At 56.4% G+C, this 20,190-nt stretch overlaps 1 protein-coding gene across 5 annotated transcripts; it reads left to right on the top strand.

Moving 5' to 3' along the window:
* Positions 1-4,834: 4,834 nt before the first annotated feature.
* Positions 4,835-20,163, top strand: PLEKHM2 (pleckstrin homology and RUN domain containing M2). 5 transcript variants are annotated; one of them, XM_066637273.1, is made up of 20 exons: positions 4,835-5,203; positions 6,586-6,686; positions 7,061-7,170; positions 7,778-7,877; positions 8,341-8,428; positions 9,806-9,992; positions 11,028-11,087; positions 12,445-12,676; positions 13,079-13,807; positions 14,776-14,845; positions 15,102-15,192; positions 15,670-15,734; positions 16,085-16,173; positions 16,517-16,649; positions 17,252-17,442; positions 17,719-17,784; positions 17,861-18,020; positions 18,229-18,408; positions 18,512-18,628; positions 18,734-20,163. In XM_066637273.1, exons 1-20 carry the CDS (start codon positions 5,141-5,143, stop codon positions 18,869-18,871), a joined length of 2,970 nt encoding a protein of 989 aa, XP_066493370.1. In that variant the 5' UTR covers positions 4,835-5,140; the 3' UTR covers positions 18,872-20,163. The 5 variants fall into 5 exon arrangements, with proteins under 5 accessions (XP_066493370.1, XP_066493369.1, XP_066493371.1 ...); XM_066637272.1 differs by having other exon boundaries at positions 6,580-6,686; XM_066637275.1 differs by having other exon boundaries at positions 5,121-5,277; positions 6,580-6,686.
* Positions 20,164-20,190: the final 27 nt, after the last annotated feature.

Raw genomic sequence — 20,190 nt, 5'->3', positions numbered from 1 at the left:
TCATGGAGCTGCCAGTGGCCTGGAACTGGGTTAGGCTCTACCCTCTATACCAGACCTCCTGCCCTGAATCAATTATTCAGTTGATGTTACTGTTCATATTACATGTTACATATTAAAATAAAATAAAAATGTTCTTATTAAAAATAACACATAGACGAACAGGCCTTGCTGAGGGAGAGTCAGCATGGCTTCTGTAAGGGTAAGTCTTGCCTCACGAACCTTATAGAATTCTTTGAAAAGGTCAACAGGCATGTGGATGTGGGAGAACCCATGGACATTATATATCTGGACTTTCAGAAGGCGTTTGACACGGTCCCTCACCAAAGGCTACTGAAAAAACTCCACAGTCAGGGAATTAGAGGACAGGTCCTCTCGTGGATTGAGAACTGGTTGGAGGCCAGGAAGCAGAGAGTGGGTGTCAATGAGCAATTTTCACAATGGAGAGAGGTGAAAAGTGGTGTGCCCCAAGGATCTGTCCTGGGACCGGTGCTTTTCAACCTCTTCATAAATGACCTGGAGACAGGGTTGAGCAGTGAAGTGGCTAAGTTTGCAGACGACACCAAACTTTTCCAAGTGGTGAAGACCGGAAGTGATTGTGAGGAGCTCCAGAAGGATCTCTCCAGACTGGCAGAATGGGCAGCAAAATGGCAGATGCGCTTCAATGTCAGTAAGTGTAAAGTCATGCACATTGGGGCAAAAAATCAAAACTTTAGATATAGGCTGATGGGTTCTGAGCTGTCTGTGACAGATCAGGAGAGAGATCTTGGGGTGGTGGTGGACAGGTCGATGAAAGTGTGGACCCAATGTGCGGCGGCAGTGAAGAAGGCCAATTCTATGCTTGGGATCATTAGGAAGGGTATTGAGAACAAAACGGCTAGTATTATAATGCCGTTGTACAAATCTATGGTAAGGCCACACCTGGAGTATTGTGTCCAGTTCTGGTCGCCACATCTCAAAAAAGACATAGTGGAAATGGAAAAGGTGCAAAAGAGAGCGACTAAGATGATTACGGGGCTGGGGCACCTTCCTTATGAGGAAAGGCTACGGCGTTTGGGCCTCTTCAGCCTAGAAAAGAGACGCCTGAGGGGGAACATGATTGAGACATACAAAATTATGCAGGGGATGGACAGAGTGGATAGGGAGATGCTCTTTACACTCTCACATAATACCAGAACCAGGGGACATCCACTAAAATTGAGTATTGGGCGGGTTAGGACAGACAAAAGAAAATATTTCTTTACTCAGCATGTGGTTGGTCTGTAGAACTCCTTGCCACAGGATGTGGTGCTGGCGTCTACCCTAGACACCTTTAAAAAGGGATTGGACAAGTTTCTGGAGGAAAAATCCATTATGGGGTACAAGCCATGATGTGTATGCGCAACCTCCTGATTTTAGAAACGGGTTATGTCAGAAGGCCAGATGCAAGGGAGGGCACCAGGATGAGGTCTCTTGTTATCTGGTGTGCTCCCTGGGGCATTTGGTGGGCCGCTGTGAGATACAGGAAGCTGGACTAGATGGGCCTATGGCCTGCTCCAGTGGGGCTGTTCTTATGTTCTTAAACTACAATTCCCAGGAGGCCTTGCAGGTCTCTTGTTATCTGGTGTGCTCCCTGGGGCATTTGGTGGGCCGCTGTGAGATACAGGAAGCTAGACTAGATGGGCCTATGGCCTGAATCAGTGGGGATGTTCATATGTTCTTAAGTGAATGTTATGTTTGAAAAATGTCTTTCTGCAGGGCACAAGTCCAAGTTAGATATTTAAAGCACAGTAGAGGCTATAAATGTTGCTGTATTTTGATTGTGGAACTTGAATGTGTGTTTAATTTTTTATGAACAGATTGATGACTCTTCTGCATCTATTTCTCTGGCCCAGCTTGCAAAGGTATATATACGTGTATATATATTCATATTAATTCTCATCAGATATAGCCGAATGGATTGTTGCTTGGTTGGTATTTTAAATGTTTTTGTGCTGTGATCTCTATCTTGGTAACCTTTGTCATTGGTGCAAGATGTTTCTCAGGAAAGTTACTGAGCTTTGAGCATTGCCAATGTGTGTATTTTGCTGACTATTCCTGTAAAGAGTGGTTCCTGCTATGGGAAGATGGAAGGGGAGTCCCTTATCGGCCTCAGCATAATGTTGCAGTTTTTCTCAACTTCAAGACTCAAAGAAGCATTATTTCTGAAGCGGTATTATCGTTTCTTTCATACGCTCATTAATTTTCTGTTGGAAAAATAGCACAGTTTTAAAGAAGAATTTTACTATTTTTGGCTCTTTATGGACTCCTAGGATTTCTCTGTGCAACAGTCAAAATAGAAGTATTATCCCATGTACATGATTATTTCTGGATTCTGCACTCAAAAGCCAGTGATAGAGCAATAATTTGCATACAGTAGTTGAATATATATTGTACACGTGTAGTACACGCAGTGCGCAACAGCCATGCAACTGGCAGCCTATGCATGTCTACTCAGAAGTAAGTCTCATTAAAGTCAATGGGGCTTACTTCCAGGAAAGTGTGGGCTGTAATTTGGGCTGTAATTTGTTTGAACACAGACTGTGTAAATGTATCTAAATAACAATGTGTATATGTGGCATGTTGGCAAATGTGATCTTCTGAAACTGTTGTATACGCCCTGTTTTGCTATGAAACTGCTTGCATCTTCTGCTCAACAATGTGTAACTTTGTCTGGGAAAGACCTAGTGTACAGCATTCAAAGAAAAAATAACTGCTCTTTAAAATTCAGACCACTAGAAGCAACTAGTTGCCTGATCCTTTGTGAATAAAGGATGGAATTAATTTTTTTTCCTAAGAAAAATCCAATTTTTCTCTCCAAGTTTAGAATTTGACGTATGTTTGCAAACACAAAATGCATTTGTATTGGAATTGCGGAAGATCGGGCGAGGAGATAGCATGTGGTGTCAGCAGTGGCCCTCCCCCCCAGCCCACTTGAAAATTGAGCTCTCCCATATCATGAATATGATCAAGATATGTATATTTTCTGTTCTGTCATTTGCAGCTAATGAGTTCCCAAGTGAGAAAAAGTGCTTATTTTTAGTCATGAACTGTTCAATGACATCACTTCCTGCCTAATGGCATCACTTTTGGCCCTCAGCAGGCATCAGGAATGTACCAAATGAGTTTGACACCCTGGGCTGGGCTTTGAGCAGAGGGTGTGCTGCCCAGCTGCAGCCACTAGAGGCAGTCAGGTCATTACAGGATATCAGAAGCACCTGATGCAGAGAGAGTTTGTGGGTTGCAGGTTGAGTGAGAGGAGGCTTGCTGGCAGAACAGACTGACTTTCTGGCTAAACGGACCTACTAGCTTGTGGACTTACAGATTGACTCACGGCTCTACCTATTGAACTGACTTTCTGGCACACAAGTTGCTTGGACTGGCAAGTGAACAACGAACTGGCACTGTGACAGATGGACTAGAGGACAAACTGTGAACTTGTGCACTGACCTATGGACTAACAAACGAACTACTCAGACTGCCGCTGCTTACCTGGAAGGACTGCTGCTTGGAGAGCCGGGGACCCTGCAGACTTACAGGCAAGCCACCTGCTGGTCTCCTTCCTGCTGGTCCAGGCAGATTTAGCTGTAGTCAAGCTGGGGGAACTAATTAGCTTTAAAGTGGGCACAGGACCTCTAGGCAAAGCTCAGAACAGGGAGCTTGGCAGAACAGCACATCAAACAAGTTATCTAGGGATTGGCTGCCATTAGTACTGTCCTTAAATTTTGTCTTTGGTTCTGTAAGCTCATGTCAAGTTTATTTTTCTGAGATGTGAAAAAATGTCCAAGAGGTATTTAGTTTCAGAAAAAACCTAAGTATTTTCTGGCAAATGCAGAATATTTTGTAATATGGAGCAGTTCAAAACTGTTACTTACTTTAACCTTTTCAGTGCACACTCATTGCAGGGAGGAAATGTGCTTAACAGTTTTGTTTTGTTCTTATTGTGTATCAAATGCCATATTTGAATTTTGGTCTATTCCTGCTAATGTTTCGTGCTGTTTGATGTTTTGTAAAACTGTTTGGGTTCAAGCAAGTTTGCTTAAGTAGGTGTAAGGAGGCCTTCTGCAAAACAGGAACAATTCCATAGCGGTTGATCCCGACTGTTAAGAAAAGTCAAGCACTGTAAGGACTGTTGAAAGCGGCTGGTTGCTTTTGCGGGTCCGTGTGGCTGACCTGCTGGTGGCGCTGGAACGTCTGAGCAGTTTAGTGACCGGCCCGCAGGCCCTGCCTCGACCGGCACCACCTTCTGGAGCCCTGCGCCTTGGAGGTTCGCGCGTGCCCGGCGTCTCAAAGGGACGGTCGCCCTGAAGCTGGTGCCAGTCCGGGGCATTTCGTGCTGCTGCTACGAGCGGCCCGCTGCAGGTTACAGGCCCGTCAGTCTCGGGCGCTGGCAGAGCCCGGCAGCAGCCTCCGCTCTCCAGCCGCGGCGAGCAACAGGTGCCGCCTGCGCGGGACTCCCTGCAGCCTCCGGGGCGCGCCCGCTCTCGAGGCCGTTCCCAGTCCGGCCGCAGCGACGCTTCGGGGAAGGGGAGAGAACTGCTCCCTCGGTCCGCCCGGCGCTGTGCGGGGAGCGGAGCGCAGCCTCACTGGTGGGTCTCAGTGCGCCTCCCCTTCGGTGCCCGCGCGCATCGCCGCGCGGGGACTCCCTCCCGACGCCCCCAGGACGCGCCCCGAGCAGGGAGGGAGCGGAAGAGGCGACAGGGTCGCCTCCGGACCACGACTCCCGGCACTACTCGCGGCCGCAGCTCCGCGCACGCGCCTCCTCGCAGAGGCCGCCGGGAGCTGTAGTTCGCGGAAAGAACACAGGCGCGCCTCTGAGGGGAGTTCCCGCCCCGAGCAGCGGCTCCGAGGCCCGGCCGGGCGCCCGGGAGTCCCTCCCCCGCCCGCCCCTCCTAGGCGCTGCCTCGTCACGAGGGAGGAGGCGGGGGCCGGAGTCGGCAGCGGCGGGCGGCCAGGAGGACAGCGAGCGGCCGGATCGAGGCCCCTGGCGGCGGCAGGAGGGGACGGACGTCCCGTCCCCCGGCCGGCCAGCGGCGGCAGCGGAGCGTCCAGGCTGGGCCGCAGCCGCCGCAGGAGGGCGGGGGGCCGCCGCAGGAGCAGCCGCAGCCCCCCCGCCGCGCCCGCCATGGAGCCCCCCGCGCAGGTGCAGGACAGGATGCTGCAGAACGTCTCGCTCGCCGTCAAGAAGGTCGGTCGGTCGGTCGGTCCGCCGCCCCGGGAAGCCGCCCGGCCGGGGCTCCGGCAGCGCCGCCCTCGCAGCCTGTAGGAGTCCTCGTGTCGGAGCAGAGGAGGCCGGCCTGTCGCAGGCCTTCCACGCCCGTGGCCGGGCTGGGCCGCGGTCGCAGCCTCGGACCTCTGGGAGGCCGGCGGGTGGAGCGAGGGCGGCCGAGCCCGCGTTAGTTCTCGGGGCAGCATTAGCTGCCCGCGCCCGGCGCACCTGAGTCCTCCGGCAAGGCCCTGCGGGGCAGACCCCGGGCCCGCGCGAGGGAGCCCTCCTGGGCGCAGCGGAGACTCGGCCGCGGCAGCGCTGTGCGCGGAGCCTGCCAGGCCGAGCCCGCGCCCCCTGCGAAGAGGCTGCCCCGGTCGCTGTGCGCCGGCCGCACTCGGCCGTCGTGGGCGGAGGTCCTGGGAGCGGCTCGGGACGGCCGCGGCAGCTGCTCGCGAGCAAGGCAGCGCCTGGCCCGGCTCTGGAAGGCCCTTCCAGGCGCTGCTCCCCTGCCGCAACCCGCCTGGCTGGGAACGCGGCGCCGCAGTGCCCGGCTCTCCTGAGCCACCTTCCCAGCGGCGGAGAAGCGCGGTGGGAGGCGCTGCGGAAGCCGGCTGGGAGGCGTGTCCGGGGCGGGGGTGGCCTGTGGAGCCCTCTGCAGGACGGGCGTGTGCAGGGCAGTGGGGCTCTCTGGGCCTCGCTCTCTGCCGGCTGAGGCAGCACCCTGCTGGGGAACCTCTGTCCCTGGCCAAAGCCGCCGGAGGGCGTGACCAGGAGCCTGCCTGGCATCAGAGCCCTGCGGCCGGGGGCTTGGGGGCCTGGCAGCTGTGAGGAGGGGCAAAGCCTGTTGGTGGGGAACGCGGCTTCTCCTGGCTGCTGTACCTGTAAGCCAGACCAGCAAGGCTGCTGTCGCTCTCCTTGGGGCACACCAACCGGCATCCAGCGCCAGCCTCACAACTTCTGTGCCGTCACAGAGATGAAAAAGCAGGTCGTTTGTTCGTTCCTGCAAGCGTCACACTAGATGTTGTCCTTTGAAAAATCTCATTTGTAGATAATGTGAGAGACCCAGTTGATGCCCAGATCAGGCTGGCTCAGTCAGTCCAGGAGACGTACTTCATCCATGGGCCAAAGCGTGGTCCTCGTCCTCCTGTGGCAGTGGGGGGGAAAAGGACAGGCCCGCTTTTGGCTCTCCTGGGGAATAACTTACAAAAACAGCTTCTAGAAAACAACTCCCATTCTGCCCCTTTTCTTTGCATGTTGAGCTGCTTCCCACCGTGTGGAGCATCACTGTGCAGGGCTGAGCTTCCCAAAGTGGTCAGTGGCACTGTCCCCACACCAAGATTGTCCCCTTTTCCCAGTTGCAGAGCTACTTTGCTGCCTGTGAGGATGAGACCCCAGCCATTCGGAACCATGACAAAGTCTTGCAGCGGCTGTGCGAGCACCTGGACCACGCACTGCTTTATGGGTAAGGAGCGAGGCCATAGGAGGAATTGCCATAGCTTGCTTGGTGGATTGCTGGGCTCAAGCCTCAGAGGCTCAGGCCACAGGCTCGCCTTTGAGTTCGGAGGAGTCAGCTTTGAAGGCCTGGGTGTCAAGACTGACTTGCACCTGGGGAGCCTGGAGACATCTGGTCCTTCAGAGTCACTAGGTTAAGGTCTCCTTCCTCAGAGGAGCAGGCTGTGCTCTGGAGGCCAGGGGTGGGGGAGGGGAAGCACCTGGGTCCACTATGTCAGAGGGTCTTTCACAGCCAGGGGGAGGGGAAGGCCAGTGTCCCTAGACCTTCTGCGGTCTTCCCCAGGGGTCTCCCCCAGCAACCCCCCTGGGCCTCCTTTTCGACAGGCTACAAGACCTCCCTTCTGGCTACTGGGTCCTGGTGGTGCATTTTACCCGCCGAGAAGCTGTGGAGCAGATTGAGCTGCTGGAGCATGTGACCACGAATCTGGGGCGCAGTAAGTGTGTGTCTTCTGAAGTAGGGGGAGCGGGGGGAGGGATGGCAGGCGACTGCCAAGAGTCTGGCAAGCATTCTCTCCTGCTTCTAGGCGAGTGTCCCCATGGTTTCCTGTCCAGCAACTGGCTTTGTCCATGGAAGCAGAGTAGTGGGGGGAGCAGAGCATGGTCTCCCCCGCCCCCCACCATTCTGCTTCCACAGACCAGAGGCTTCATGCAGGCCTCTGGAACAGCATTGGGTGCTTTGCAGAGATCTGGTTTCCCTACTCAGAGAGGTTTTGGAGTGTGAACAGAGCAGGTTCTGTTTCAGTTGGGCCTAGTTTTTTTTAATGTTACCATACAGGATACATTGTGGCCAGGGACTTCATCACACAGTGACCAGGAAGAAGGGCTTCTGTAGGTCAGAGTGTGTGCCCCAGGGCTGCCTTGGTCACAATTAAGCATTACCTCCTGGGGGGGAGAGGTGATAAGTTCACAGAGGCTGTTGGGGTGCTGCTGCTGTTTTGAGCCCAGAGGAGTTGTGACCTGCTTCCAGCTGGGGTGGCTCTGGGACCCTGGTCTCTTCTGAAAGTGGTGCCTGCCTTGGCTCCCTTCTCTCCTGCTCTGCAGGCCGTGCCTGGCTGTACCTGGCCCTCAATGAGAATTCACTGGAGAGCTACCTGCGCCTCTTCCAGGAGAACTGGAGCCTGCTGCACAAATACTACGTCAAGTGAGTCTGTGCAGGGGGGTAGTCGGAGCCAAACTGCACTAGGGAAGTGTACTGTGAAATTACGTCTGTTAGAGTTAGTGTTCATCGAACTGCTTTTCCTGTAGAATATTTTTGCTGGTACTCGTCTTTGTTAAGATTTTTTTCCGCTTGATGTGTATGAAAACACAGCCACCTTATTACTCAGAAGATCTAGATCTTAAGGACACACTCCAAGGAGCTACACTGGGTAGTCTAACTCAGTTACAACTCTGACTCTGACTCATACGCAATCTGGGAGCCTGCTTTAAACAACCTTTTTGGATTTACGACTTATCTCTGCCTATGGAACTTATTCTGCAACTGATGCTTTGGGTCTGCCAGGTGTCCCTGTAGCAGCTCCAACCCTTCCCAGCCAGCTTCTTACTTTACACCAAGGTGGAGCAGCCCTAGATGCTGCTGAGGCTACTCTTCCTTTGCCCCACAGGAATGCTCTAGTCTGCAACCATGATCACCTGGCCCTGTTCCTCACACTGGTCTCTGGCCTAGAGTTCATCCGCTTCGACTTGGATCTGGTGAGCAGTTTTTTTCCATCCCCAAGGAGCCCTGCTGCATCGGCTGCTGTCCCCCTTTAGCTGGCCTGGGTGCCTGGTCACAGGCAGCCTTTCGTGTATGGTGGTTGCATCCCAAGGCTCCCACTGCTGTGGAGGCAGCCTCTGTGCTGGAGGACATGCCAGGCTGGATGAGGACACTCTCATGGTTCTGGCTCAGAAGCCCTTTTTCATGGGCCACCCCTTCTTCAATAGGCCGCCCCTACTTTTCTCTTTAGGGGAGGAGTGTGCCACACATGGCCTCTCTCTTCTCCATTCCACGCACACATTTTTGACTCTTCATTCCTGCTGGTGCGAACCCTTTACAGGTGGCAGCCTCTGCTTAACTTGCCTGTCCCAGGGAAGAGGTCAGGATGTGAATCTGGTTACACGGGGAGCAAGAACACGCCTTCTTCCTGCCTCTTGGCAAGAAGTGAGCAGCCTTGCTTTGCACAGGGCAGAGAGCCGAATTCACTGACTCCTCTGACTGGAGGGGTTTTGAAGGGGCCACAGACAGGAACAGAGGAGGGGGTAAGGGGGCAAGAGGGTGGCAGATTCAGGGTGCTTTTTGCCAGATGTGGGGACATTCACTCTGTCCCAGTCTCACAGGCTTCCTGTAGGCCACTGTCAGAAGCAGGGTGCTAGGCTGCAGGTGTTCCCCTTTTAGTGGCCCTGATCTTGTTAAGCACCCGTTTGAGATGTAACTTAGGTGTTGGGGAGTTTCGGACTCCAGCAGGTGGAGCTTGGGTTCTCTCTGGACTCCAGTCCTCCCCCCACCGCACTCGCCTTGACAAAGACAGTCACTGCTGCCTTTGCGCCCCCCCCCCCCAATGCAATGGAAAGGCTCCTACCAAGACTGACCTGCCATGAGTTGTAGCTGCAGATCAAGGAGCTGTAGCAAATGCAGAACATGATTGCCAAGCCTCCTTTCCAAGTGCAGTCTGCCTCTCAGAGGGCATCCCATGACCACACCCTTTCAGTACCAGACCTTGTCCTTGGGGGTGCAGTCCTTCCCAACACCACAGGCACTGTCCCGTGGCTATTGTCGGAGACCTGCTGGCAGATGGGGCTTGGACTGGCGCCCGTGTGGACGAGGTGAGCCTCTTGCCTTGAGGCCTTTGTCCTGTGCCTAGTGGCCGAGGATTGCAGTTGAAAAGGGTGAGGCAAATAGGGGCTTCACAAACAGTGCTGAGACACATTTCTTGCTAGCACCAACAGCTGTTGCTCCTCCTTGTATTCTCCTGGTACTTGGCCGACACAGGTCTTGAAGCGAGGGGGGCTGCTAGGGGGCAGGCTGGTCTGTGGCCCAGGGTGAACACCCCCTCCCTCCTTTGTTACTCTGTGTCTCCATGACCCTTGCAGGACGCCCCATACCTGGACCTGGCCCCCTACATGCCAGACTACTACAAGCCCCAGCACCTGCTGGACTTTGAGGACCGCTTGCCCAGCTCGGCCCATGGTTCGGACAGCCTCTCGCTCAACTCCTTCAACTCAGCCACCTCCACCAACCTGGAGTGGGATGATAGTGCCATTGCCCCCTCCAGTGAAGGTAAGTGGCTTCAGAGGGTACCCCGAGCACTGAACTGCTGGAGGGCAGGAGGGGTCATCCTGGCCACCTCTGTGGTCAGTGTAGCAGCGCCCTGTGAGGAGACCTGGGAACTGCAACCTATTGAGGAAACCACATGGGAGTCAGCTCTTGCTTGTGCCTGGAACTGTCACTTCCCAGGGCTCCTTCCGGAGAAGCGCTGCTTTGGTCAAAACCTCTTCCAGCCAGAGTGTGCTGCTTGCAGCCCTGGAGACTCTCTAGGCAAATGGAAAGACATGTAGGTGGTATTATTTCTTTCATTGACTGTGCTACTATTCATCTGCAGAGAAGGAGGAACAAATGGGAGGGGAGGGAGGGGAAGGGCCGAGGCAGAGAGGGAGAGACTGGCACTGAGCAGAAACTTGTTGCAGCAATTAGCAGGATTTCACCATGCCTGTGTATGCATGGAAAGGTGCCTGCGGCCCATGCTGCTTGTGATGGAGGATGAATGAATGGACACACAGGTGGATGAAATCTCATCGCTCCCTTTCCTGCCACAGCCAAAACGCCAGCAGGCAGCACGGGCCAGGACAGGTGCAGGGGCTGACCCTGGGAGCCAGACAACTGACCAAAAGGGCCACAATTGCTCATCCTGTGGGAGCTTCCAAACCACACTAGGGAGTAGACGCAGATTTCCGGTGGCCATCCTGGCTGAGCCTCTCCTGCTCGGGTCTGACCATAGGAGAAGCTGCTGGCAGAGTGAGCTGTCCCATTTTGGGAAGGGGTGGACCACCTTTTGCAAGATTGTGTCAGGAGCATGCCACCTTCCCCTTCCCCACAGGGCTGGAGTTTTAAGTGGGAAAGTGTTCAGCCCTTGCCTCCCCACCCTCTGCGTACAGCAGACCAGCCCACCCCACTGCTCAGGCTGCTGTTGCCTATGTGCAGACCAGGCCTCACAGGATCATGGGGGAGTGAGTTCCATGGCTCCTACTTCCCCTCCATCCACCCCCTGCTGCCAGCTGCATTGCTAACCCTCAGTTTTGTCCCTCGTTTTTGTAGATTATGATTTTGGAGACGTCTTCCTTGCAGCGCCATCCTTGCCCACTGCGGCCTGGGAAGGTGGGACAAACACACCCGGTTGTCCGTAGTCACACTTTCTGCTGTGCCGCTTTTGTTTCCGCACCAGAGCTTGCTGCATGCGCCAGGGGGCAGTCCCTAATGTGCGTGTGCCCGCAGGAGTAAGCAACCCAGAGGCTCCAAGCATCTTGGAAGGGCAGGTCATCTCTCCTCCCTCCCTTGTGGTCTCTCGCACAGCTAACAAGGGTGCTGGCAAAGGCTCCAGCAGGTGGGAGCAGCGGCCTCTTGAGCCACATGAGCCTGGGTCTCTGCCTGTCTCCCTGAGCATCCCAGGGAGTCAGGGTGGGTCTGATCTGCCCTCTGGGTGCCTAACAAGGGTGTCTAACCTTCTCATCCCTCTGTGCCTCTGACGCAGCACGCGGCACTCACCTTTCTGTTTTTCAATTAACAAACCACGTCTCCTGTGCAGAGACCAGCCAGCACCCCCCTCTGTCTGGGGTGATTAACCACATTCTCTGTCCTGCTGGTGCATGGAAAAGACCGGAATGAAGCCCCCTGCCTGACTTGCTTGTCACAACCCCCCTTTTCCCTACAGCTTCTTTTTCTGAGCAGGCAGCCCCCCTGCTCTCCCCGTTCTCGGCCTCCACACTGTCTCCAGCTAGGGGCCTCCTCCTATGTGGGTTTTGTCAGCAGGCGAGCCACAAGCTCTTGCTCCAATCCAGCTGGTTTTTTTCTTGGTTTTGAAAACAAGTTGCTAGATCTCATGACTTGCAAGCCTGCCCCAAGGCACATGAGGGCTTTTCACAGGTGCAAGGCACCCAGAGTGGAGGTTTGCAGTCCTTCAGGCGGCTTACAGCAGTTCCTGCTAGGAGCCGGGTGCTTTGGGGCAAGAATACAGCATGCCCCTGCCAGCCCTCTGCAGTGAGGTGTAGCTGCCACAGAGCATGGGCTGGGCGTGATGCTCCTGACTCCTGTTCTGGGCTTGCGACTGCCAGTACCCAGGCTCTGATCGGGCAGCTTCTCCTTCCTTTGCCTGGGCTCCAAGCCAAAGTCGAGGGCACCTCTACGCAGGGGGCTGGGGCTTTGACTGTGGATGTGCTTCAAGCTGTAGATCTCTGGAGGCAACTGTGCCCTCAGAAGTTCTGGTACACTTGCCAGACTGGGAGTGCTGGATCCTTTGCACCCCTTGCCTGCCTATAGTGGAGGTGGTCCCTCCTGCCTTCAGTGGTGGTGGAGTTCTCTTGGAAGGCCCTGCCTGCCTGCCTGCAGGAGGAGGCACAAAGGAGCAACATCCGGGCTGGAGAGGGAATCCTGGGCTTTGTTTCTGCATGTGGGTCCTTCTTCTGCACTTCTTGCATGGAGCCGCCTATAGTGTTCTCCCTCCTCCTTCCTTTCCTAGACGGAGACCTCACAGACACCCTCAGCTGCCCCCATTCGGTGGCCTCCGAGCTGAACAGTGCCCGAGCATCTGCCAGGAGCCCCACACAGCGCTACAACCCTTTTAACGAGAAGGTGGAAGCTCCCTCCTCTGCTGAGACCACCCCAGTGCACTCTGCCTCCAAGGAGAAGGAGGAGGGTATCGGCGAAGGCACAGATCAGTCGGGGAGCTGCACAGAGCTGGAGGTCATCAGGTCAGCGGGGGAGACCTAGTAAGGCAGAGCACCTACAGCAGCCTTGATCCACCCAGCCCAGTCCTGGCTGCTGTGACTGGCCAGGGCTGGGGCCTTTTCTGCCTGGCAGAGCCAGAGATCCGTTCTTGGGAGGGCAGAGAGACTGCTGTGATTAAACTCTGTGGCAAGTGGGGTGGTGGTGGTGTTGGTGGTGAAGGGGCCTGTCCTACCTTTCTGCACGGCAGGGCAAGGCCTCCCCTCTTCTTCCCCAGGGCAGCCCACGTTGCCACCCTGTCTTGAAGCTGCAGGATGCCAGGAACTGAGGGGCTGGAAGGCCTCCCAGTCTGCCTGCTGGGTGCCCCTGCCAGAGGTCCATTGCCTGGCTGTGGCCTGCTGGAGTCCTGAGCACCCTCCTCTCCTCAGGTTAGCGAAGAAGAAGAAGACTGGCAAGAGGAAGAAGGTGGGCAAGGTGGAGGAAGCTTCCAGTCCCGCTCCCACCACCGCGGCCCAGCCAGAGTCTCAAGGTGCCACTGCCTTGGGGAGCAGCAGAACTGACGAAAGTGCTGAGAGGCAGGGGTCTGCCCGAGAGGCTGAGCCTGAAGTGAGTAGCCAGACCCCTGCGCTTGTTGGGCAGCCGAGGCTCCCTGAGATGAAAGACACCTCTATAGAGCGGGTGGGGCAAGCGCTGAGCAAGGTGATCCACACACTGGACAGGCAACTGGATGCCGGCTGGAGCAGCTCCTTGGATGCCCCCAACCTGTCCTTTCGGAGTGAAGTGCCAGGGGAGGCCCCCTGTGAGGGACCACCCTCTGGCAGCCTTGGTGAGGGGATTTCGGCCCCTATGGACTTCTACTGCTTTACCGTTGAGAGTCCAAACAGTCCTGCGCCAGGTGGTGGCCACCATGACTCTCCAAGGGATGGCCAACCGCCATATGTTCCTGGTGGCCCTGAAGCTGCTGGAGAAGGAGAGAGGAAACCTGCTGGGCCAGTAGCAGGCGAGGAGGAAGAGACAGCTGCCGCTGCTGCAAACATAGAGACCCTCCGCAAGCGGAAAGGGGATCAGGCCAGCACCTCCCCAAGCAGCGCCGAGGACTCAGGGGTGGAAGAGGGGCAGGGCAGCCCTTCAGAAGCAGCTCATCCTTCTGAGTTCAGGTGAGCAGGGCCTTAGAAAGTCTGCCCACTCTTTCCTTCCACTTGCTCATATCGGGCGAGGAAGGTGGTATCCTTTGCAGCCTGGTATCCTTACGTTGTCCTCTGGGCTTTCGTTTCAGACCTGACTGGAGATGCGGGGCCAGTCTCCCCAGGTGCAGAGGTTTTTCAGGATGAATGTGCCTGTAATTAGGGTCCTCCTGCTGGCTTCTGCCACCCCACTCATTGCTCCCTGTTCTGTGGTATTGCTGAATTGCCCCTTAGTCCATCATCTCCAGTCTCCAGGCTGCCCACTCCAATTTCCTCTCATTCTTTACTGTGAAATTGGACTGCTTCAGCATTTTCAATCATGGAGAAGTGAGAGTGGCAGTGAGAGTCTTTCCCCATCCCCTGCAAAAGTTCCAAGACGGACTGATGAAGGGGCAAGTCAGTACTATCACCTCGCATGAAACGGGCAGTGAGCAGCAGCAGTCTTTGCAAGAGAGGCACTTCTAAGAATGGCCACAGGGGACCTGCTCTGAACAGGGCCTGGTCTGGAGTAGCCGGGCGAGGCAGGACATTGTAGTGGTTCCCAGACTGTGGGTCCAGGATGCACCAGGGCCCGTGGTCAAGTTTTTGGTGGTCCGCAAATGTGATCTGAAAGGGCAAATGAGGCAGTGTGCATCAGTGGTTACACAGGCTGCTACAGGGGGAGCACTGCTGCCCAGTCACCATTTTAGTCATACCCTTTGGCATTCATAAATCAGGCAGCAGCTTCTGGGGTCCCTAAAAAGCTTGGGAACCACTGAGTCTTAGCAGTGCCAGATGGGTCCTATGCATCCCATCTCCTTTGGGTTGATTGTGGAAAACCCCCTTGAAAGTTGTAGGGTCCTAATGTGGAAGTAGCTACAGGTTCTCTCCATCTTGCACATGCCTTGGGAGGGCTGGCCATGGCCCTGCCTGACTTCGACTCCTGCATCCTCCTCACACAGGGTGGACAACAACCACCTGCTGCTTCTGATGATCCACGTCTTCCGGGAGAACGAGGAGCAGCTCTTCCGGGTAGGCCCGAGATCCCCAGGAGACCTGAGTGTGGTTGCTCCTTCTATGGGGGGGTTCCTGCAGGGGGAGAGGGAAGAGCAGCCATGTGCTTGCACTGTGGTGCTGAGTACTGGAAGTAAAGCTAAGTGGGGAGGGCTGTGCAGATCTTGGGTGGTGGGCCGTTGGCAGAGCACCAGCTTTGTCCCAGTGAGGCAGTGACCAGTGTTTCCCGGACTGTCCTCCCTGGTGCCTTATCTCAGCCCTCCTTCCACCGTAGATGATCCGCATGAGCACTGGGCACATGGAGGGGAACCTGCAACTGGTCTACGTGCTGCTGACGGACTGCTATGTGTACCTCATCCGGAAAGGTACCTGCTAGGCTGGCTCTCTGAGTCTGCACTCCTTCCGCCTGCACCCCAAGCACAAGCGCCAAAGATGTGGGGGTGCTGCCCCTCACTGCAGTGCATGCTGGCCAAGGCCCCCTTTCAGGGATCTGGCAGAATTGGGCTGGAGAGAGAGGTTTTCTCCAAGGGCAGCCTCTGAGGAGGCTGCTGGCAGAAGAAAGACCTCCTCCTTACCATGCAAATGTTGGGGTTTGCCTCACCTTCTTCCAGGCCACAACCAGATTGGGGGGGGGGGAGTGGAGAGGTTCCCATTTTAAACATTCCCTAGACGGGAATGATCGAATAGGTGGACTTGGGCCTCTAAATGATCCGTGTCTTGTGGGAGGGAATTTCCCCCAGGTCAGTTTCTCTGGCAGCTGTAATTGTGGGAGGTGGGGTGTGTGTGTTGCTTTCTCCCCACCTCTGTGTGTTGGCTGACACCCTCCCTTCCTTTTTGGTCAGGAGCTGCTGAGAAGCCATACATGGTGGAGGAGGCAGTTTCCTACAACGAGCTGGACTATGTCTCGGTGAGCAAGTGGCTGGGGGTGCTGGAGGCTACTGTGTGGTTTATGTGTGCATGACTGAAGGTGATGGGCATTCAAGGACCAGGACCACCCTTCCCAGACACGTTGGGGTGCTTATTCACGGTTCTTCCAGGGTATGATGGAGACTGGCAGGCCAAGTGCAGCCTCGCTCTCTGAGCCACCCAGGCTGCAATCACCTCAGCAGGCCTGTACATCTCTTGGCCTCCAGCCAAGGGAAGAGGCTGTGCCTCTCCTCTCTGTCCTGCAGCCTCTCAAAGGCAGAGGGCTCCCTTGGGGGGGGGGAGCCCAGGGGCTGGCCACTTCTCACCCAGAATGCTCTGCTTCCTGGGCAGGTGGGTCTGGACCAGCAGACAGTGACCCTGGTCTGCACCAATCGCAGGAAGCAGTTCCTTCTGGACACGGCCGATGCCACCCTGACCAGGTGAGTGAGCAGGCTCCCTATGCCTCTCCCTGGTGGGCTTCTCTGCTGACTGGATGCACCGAGTGAAGGGGGAAGTGGCCTCGTGCTACTTCTCAGAGGCCCGTTCACTTGCTTCTGGGACAGCTTTGAACTTCCAGTGCCCAGCTGTGTCTTCCTGGCACAGGAGAAAGGGAAGAGGAGATCCTTTCTGGGCCTGGGTTTGGGGCTTCTTGACTGACTACTCTCACAGCTAAGGGCCGGGCGATTTTTTCTCTCCCCTCCTGGCTGCAGACACAGCCTTCCAGGGGAGCTGCCACACTCTTCCCCAGACACCTGCCTGACCCCCTTCTTCTGCCTGCCTCAGGTTTTTCCTAGTCTCTCTGAAGTCTGCCATGATTCAAGGGTGCCGTGAGCCCCCATACCCCAGCATCCTGACCGATGCCACCATGGAGAGGCTCGCCCTGGCCAAGTTTGTGGCTCAGGAGTCCAAGCGAGAGGTGAGGGGGCCCTGTGGCCCACCCTGGGCACCAGGGAAAGATAGCAGGAGCCATTAGGTGGCCCAGCTTTGGTCTTCAAAGCCCCTGTACTCAGCCAAGCACCCCATCGTGTCCCTCCCCCAAGCTCGCCTCCTGTCATGGAAGAGAACACAGACATGGATGGTGCTTGCAGTCCCTGATAGCTGCTTGCTGGTGGGCCTGAAGGCAGGCAGCAGCCTGGTACTACTTGTGTTCCCATTCCGGGTCCCCCAAAGGGAGGGGTCTGCTCTGGGAAGGGCAGAACTGCTCAGACTTGGATGCACAGCTGCCCACCCATGCGGACACAAGGCCCCTGCTGACCCCAGGAAGCAGAGCCCAAAGTCGAGGCAGTGTGGGAAGTCCCCCAGGTCAGTTCTGGGCAGTCCTCTGTCCCCTCTGCCCAACATGAAAGCACACTCCCCCCCCCCCCCCCGTTTGCAGAAGCACAGGCCCTTCTGGCACTACCAACTTAGAGGACTAAAATCATAGGCTACAGACTCACACCTGCCTCTTGGCTGTCTGGCTGCCAGGTTGAAGGCGGTTTAACACCTGAAGGTGGTTGGGGTGGGCTGGGTCTGTTGCAGACCTCAGAGGTGGTCGTCCAATTCTATGGCCTTGTTCACTGGGAAGACCCCATGGAAGAGGCAGCAGTGGCCACCCCTGCTCACTGCATGTTGACTGAGAACGGCGTCACCAAGGAAGGCATGCTGAGCTACAAGGCAGGGACCTACTACCTGGGAAAGGAGCACTGGAAGCCCTGCTTTGTAGTGCTCAGGTGAGAGCCAGGGCCACCCTCAAAGGGGGGGGGCTGGGGGCAAGACCAGGTGCCGGCAGGATCCCAGCAGCACCATTGCAGCCACAGTGGAGGGCTGCTCTGTTACACGGCTGAAGCACCCACTCAGTGTCCTGGGTCGGGACAGGATAGCAGCCCTGGCTGGGGTTTGGCCTGTACCCCCACCTCTCTTGCTTTCCAGCAGGGATGCGAGTGCAGTGCAGGGTGGAGGGAGCAAGGAGTGTGACTGTTCTCTATGTCTGTCTTCTCTCCTGGCAGCAACGGTATCCTGTATCAGTACCCGGACCGCACAGATGTGACGCCTCTGCTCTCTGTGAACATGGGGTGAGTGCCCCCCCCGAGCCTTGTGGCCAGACTCCCCGCCCTCCCTCCTGCTGACACTTCTGCCTGATCCTTGCAGTGGGGAGCAGTGTGGTGGATGCCGGCGGGCGAACACGACAGACCGGCCCCACTCCTTCCAGGTGATCCTGAGCGACCGCCCTTCCCTGGAGCTGAGTGCCGACAATGAGGAGGAGATGGCCGACTGGATGCAGTACTTGTGTCAGGCCGTCTCCAAAGGGGTGAGTGTGGGCCGGGCAGGCTAAGGGGGTGCCTGTGGGACTTGGGCTGTACTTGGCGATCTGCCTGGAGTCCCTATGAGGAGAACCGGAGGAGCAATGGGTTCCCGAACCAGTGGGGTGCTCTTAGGCTCTCTTTCCACGCACACCCCCACTGGAGCTTGTCCTCTGGAGCCATGCTGCAGACTCCCTGCCTTCCTTCTGCCTCCAGGTCATCCCCCAGGGTGTGGCTCCTGCTCCCTGCATCCCGTGCTGTCTGGTGGTGACAGCTCAGAAGGTCTTCACCTGCCATGAGGACTGCCAGACCAGCTTCTTCCGCTCACTGGCCTCCGCCACACTGGCTGAAGTGGCATCTGTCTCCACAGAGGCTGGCCGGGAGTACTGCATCCTGGTGAGTGGCCAGAAGGAATGTCTGGGTGGTCGCTGGAGCACTCCCAGACCCCCTCAGGGAGTGGCTGCTGCACATGCCTCCCTTCCCCTCTCTCTGTGTATAGGAGTTCAGTCAGGACCGTGAGCAGTTCCTGCCCCCCTGGGTGCTTTACTTCAGCTGCACTGCAGAACTAGACCGCTTCCTTGCAGCCTTGGCCGCTGTCTGGGAGAGCACCTACCAGGTAATGTGTTCTGCTGCTGTGCCTAGCAGGAGTGCAGGTCTCTGTTTGGAGGGGCTCCAGCCACCAATCTGCAGACCACAGCGCCCACCCCCTTTGTGCTTACAGGTCAAGCTTCTGCACAAGGCAGTTGAGGACAGCTCCATCCGGAAGAAATGCGAGGATGCCCTGAGCCTGATCCACAGCACGTGGCAGCGCAGTGACAGCCTGTGCCGTGGCCGAGCGTCCCGGGACCCTTGGTGTTAGCCTGCCGGCCAGGCAGAGACAGGACTTGTACAGGGGAGGGCTGTGGGGGCTTGCTTTGTCTTGCCTTCTGACAAGCAGCAGGCAGCTGGGGAGTCTGGCTTCTGGAAGGAGGCGCTTCCCTGTGGCTGCCCAAGCAGTGTGCAGGCTAAGTGGGGGTGGGGGACTGAGCTGCTGCTGACATCATTGGGGCTTGAGAGTTGGAGGTCTGGCTGCTGCTGCTGCTGCTCAAAGCTTCTTGTCACTTGGCCCATCGCTGGAAAGGAGAGGGTGCTAGGCGCCCCAGCTAGGAGGGGCCCTGCCTGCCTTGAGCAGCTCCCCCCAAGGGGGCACTGAGGTATGTCTCCTGCTTTGCCACCTTGGCAGGAGTTTCAGGTACAAGACTGTCAGCAGGAGGAGAGGTGGGGTGTGCCACCTCCCAGCTGGCAGCTGCCCCGTCCTCTGCTACTGGGGAAGACTGGACTGGGTGCAGAGGGCACAGGGTCTCCTGCTTGCCAGAGTGCCAACTGGTTGGTGGTTCTGAGAATGTGCTGAGACGGGCCGTCAGTACCATGTGCTGTGTGAGCATTGCTCCTGAGGAGGGAAGCTGTTGCACTGCTGTGCCCTGCTGTGGGGTGTGGGTGGCCTTGCCACCTTCAGCAACTCTCCATAGTCCATCCTCCCTCCCTCCCTCCCTGACCCTTGTGACTGAGTGAGGGGGCCTCTGCCCTGACTCTGGGACAGGCAGGCCAGGGCTCAGGGAGAGCACTGCAGTTCCAGTTGGAGACACTGGCTGACCAGGGTGGGGGTCAAGAGTCAGGGTGGGGTCTGCAGAGGGTGGTGTGGCCAGGGGGAGGGATTCCTATATTGGCTGAACCTTGTGCCCAGTTCCAAACCGAGCTACCAAATGACCATTTGTGGGCTGAGATGGGAGAGGCAAATTCCTCTTCCAGCCACTGGGGCTTCCCAGAGTTTGTGTGGATTCTGTTGGCACCCATTCTCCACATGCCCATTTTGCAGAAGGAACCAGCTGAGTCCCGGTCCTTCAGGCTGACTTCTCAGTGGCCATGCTGGGGGGAGGGGGCAGACAGGGGTGGTGGTGCCACATGGTGGGACTGTGCCAGGGATGCCCCCTCTGTGGAGTTGGGGTGGGGGTTGCATATTGCTTGGCTTGGTATCTTTTAAGTTGGTTCTCTTAACAAGTTAGAGACTTGCTCATGTATTATACCTGTTAACATGGTGGGGGGCCCTCTGGGACAGATTGTACTTGTATAGATCTCCAGCCCAATCTGTAATAAATGCTCCTTGGTGACTCAGTAGTGCCTCAGTCTCGCTGGCTGTCT

This window comes from Tiliqua scincoides, chromosome 9 (genome assembly GCF_035046505.1).
Source record: "Tiliqua scincoides isolate rTilSci1 chromosome 9, rTilSci1.hap2, whole genome shotgun sequence".
NCBI classification, from domain to species: Eukaryota; Metazoa; Chordata; class Lepidosauria; order Squamata; family Scincidae; genus Tiliqua; species Tiliqua scincoides.
This window is presented reverse-complemented; position numbering and strand designations above follow the sequence as displayed.